At 22.6% G+C, this 2,500-nt stretch overlaps 1 protein-coding gene across 4 annotated transcripts in view; it reads right to left on the minus strand.

Annotated features, from left to right (window-relative positions):
• LOC136078132 (uncharacterized) overlaps window positions 1–2,500 on the minus strand; it is a 132,445-nt gene that overhangs the window by 86,036 nt on the left and 43,909 nt on the right. For 2 of the 4 annotated variants that reach the window (XM_065793145.1, XM_065793147.1), the window contains one exon: window positions 1,208–1,235. The exons of the other annotated variants lie outside the window; for them this stretch is intronic. In XM_065793145.1, the coding sequence (XP_065649217.1) occupies window positions 1,208–1,235 (28 nt within the window). The remainder of the gene's footprint in view (window positions 1–1,207; window positions 1,236–2,500) is intronic. 4 annotated transcript variants of the gene reach the window in all.

Raw genomic sequence — 2,500 nt, forward strand, 5'->3', positions numbered from 1 at the left:
TAAATCCAAGATGCCAGTTACCACCATCTTGGATTTATGAAAACATGAGTAAATTTTAAAGCGTTTGAGTAATCTTTCCCAAAATCTTAGGGAAGGTAGAACATAGCAAGTATACATTGATTGTAGATGCACCAATGAGGAGAGGATGTATTAGGGCACAGCCCTCTTTCTCATAAAATAAGCATCCCCCTCCCCGAATATTTTTCAAGGTGCAGGTCTAATGTGGGGGGCAGGCTGGAGTTAATTGATAACGAAGCTAGCGCCCTAGAATAAATTTATAATTTAAAGTAACAAGAAAGGTACCAAATTTTTAACTTATCAGAGAAAATAATAGGCAATTTTATAATACATAAAATATATAACGAGTTCTCAATATAACAATAAAATGCATAAATTTTGCAAATTTATTGAGATTTTAAATGCAAAATATGCAGCAATAAAGCTAAAACAAAAAACACATGATTTTAAATACAAAGTATATGTAGACTAAGCTCATTTTTTCTTAGATTTAGCAAAACGGATTGAGATATTAGACACTTTCTCCAGGGGTGGATCCAGGATTTTATTTACTGCAACAAAAATACCATAAATATTTTTTTGTGTAAAAACAAAAAGGTCCTCGCTTTTCACATTTGCTGGCAGTGTCGCTTTGAAAACATCAGCAGAAGTTGGCAGTTGATTTGTTTGGAATGGTCTAGGTTGTCCAAGTATACCATGTTCAGTTTCACTTCTTGTTTTAACAGTAGCCATTTTTATTTTCAATTTTAACTAATTAAACTAAAACAAAAAAACAAACAATGTAATTTAAATGTAATATATACAAGTATATATCTTATAATGAAGTACAGGATCATGTTATCGGAAGTCAACAAACAACACTAACAGCTTTTTGTCTTACATTCGTAGGGTGCTCTAAACTTTTGCAAAGTTCTGTATACTATTAATAAAATATTATTAACGTGAATCATCAAAAAACCTAAATCTTAATGCTTTTATCCTGCAATTATACAACTGTTGTAAAGTAGCATCATTTTGACCTAATATAGTAAAATTCAAGTTAAAGTTGGCAAAACTAAATTGGTTTTTATTACATTTCTTTTACATATCATTAATAGAGACAAAAAAAAAAAACACTTTATCTTAATGTACACTTTCAAATTATGTTCAAAAAAGCATAAACAAAAGCAAAATTTAAAAAAATATTCACCTGCATCAACTTCTGATGCACCCAAAACCTGCAAAATATTAAATAAAGAAAATTGCTAATATAGAACTTGTCTATTACCAACAAAAAAAAGTTTTCTTATAAAACATTATTTAAAATTTTAAACTATAAGGTTAATTGTGGAAGTAGATTAAATTTGTTATTTTTTAAAAAATTGCATATTCAAACTTTAATTTGTTTTTGATTTTTTTACTTTATGTGCAGCAAAGTTTACATTTATTAGCTGAAAAAGTATTGGAAAGAGACAGTGATCTTTTAGAAAAGTAATTTTAAATTTTTTAGATTTTTTTTCTGATTTCTTTTTAATTTTGTAAATCTAGTTTTAACCAACAACAGTGTGAGATTGTCTATGGCTGTTACATTTCTATATACATTAAATATTTTATACTAAAAAATAAATATTTCTACTGTTATTATATATCTTTTAATTTAAAAAATGTTTAAACTAAAGTCAAAAGTAAATCAAGTAGAATATATAAGATTCATGCTGAGCTTAACTGCCAGTAATAACAATAATAATAATAATTTACTTATATTTATAATATAATACTTATATTTATATATATATATTATAATATAATATAATTATATTACTATATTATAATATAATATGATTATATTATAATATAATACTTATATTTATAATATAATATAAATTATATTTATAATTATAATATAAATAGATATACACATATATATACATATATATGATACACACACATATGTGTATATATATATATCTATATATATATATATATATTTATATATATATATATATATATATATATATATATATATATATATAGTCACATGTATATAAAAAAGTTATCTTGAAAATTATAAAAAAAGAGATCAGAAAGAACTTTACAACCTAATTCAATTATAGGTTGGCATCAGGTCAGTAAAAAAGATTTGTTACAAAGGTTTTATCATAAAACATTAGAAACAAGGTCAGCATTTTTTTGCTAACCTCTAACAATTCTAGGTCAGCATTGCAGAATCCCAACCCTAATTCCAAGGGCTACACATACATATGTACATATACATATATATATATATATATATATATATATATATATATATATATATATATATATATATATATATATATATATATATATATATGTATGTATATATATATATAAAATATATATATATATATTTTATATATATATATATTTTATATATATATATATATATATTTATAATATATATATATATATTTTATATATATATATATATATATATATATATATATATATATATATATATATA

This window comes from Hydra vulgaris, chromosome 03, assembly GCF_038396675.1.
Source record: "Hydra vulgaris chromosome 03, alternate assembly HydraT2T_AEP".
Taxonomy (NCBI): domain Eukaryota; kingdom Metazoa; phylum Cnidaria; class Hydrozoa; order Anthoathecata; family Hydridae; genus Hydra; species Hydra vulgaris.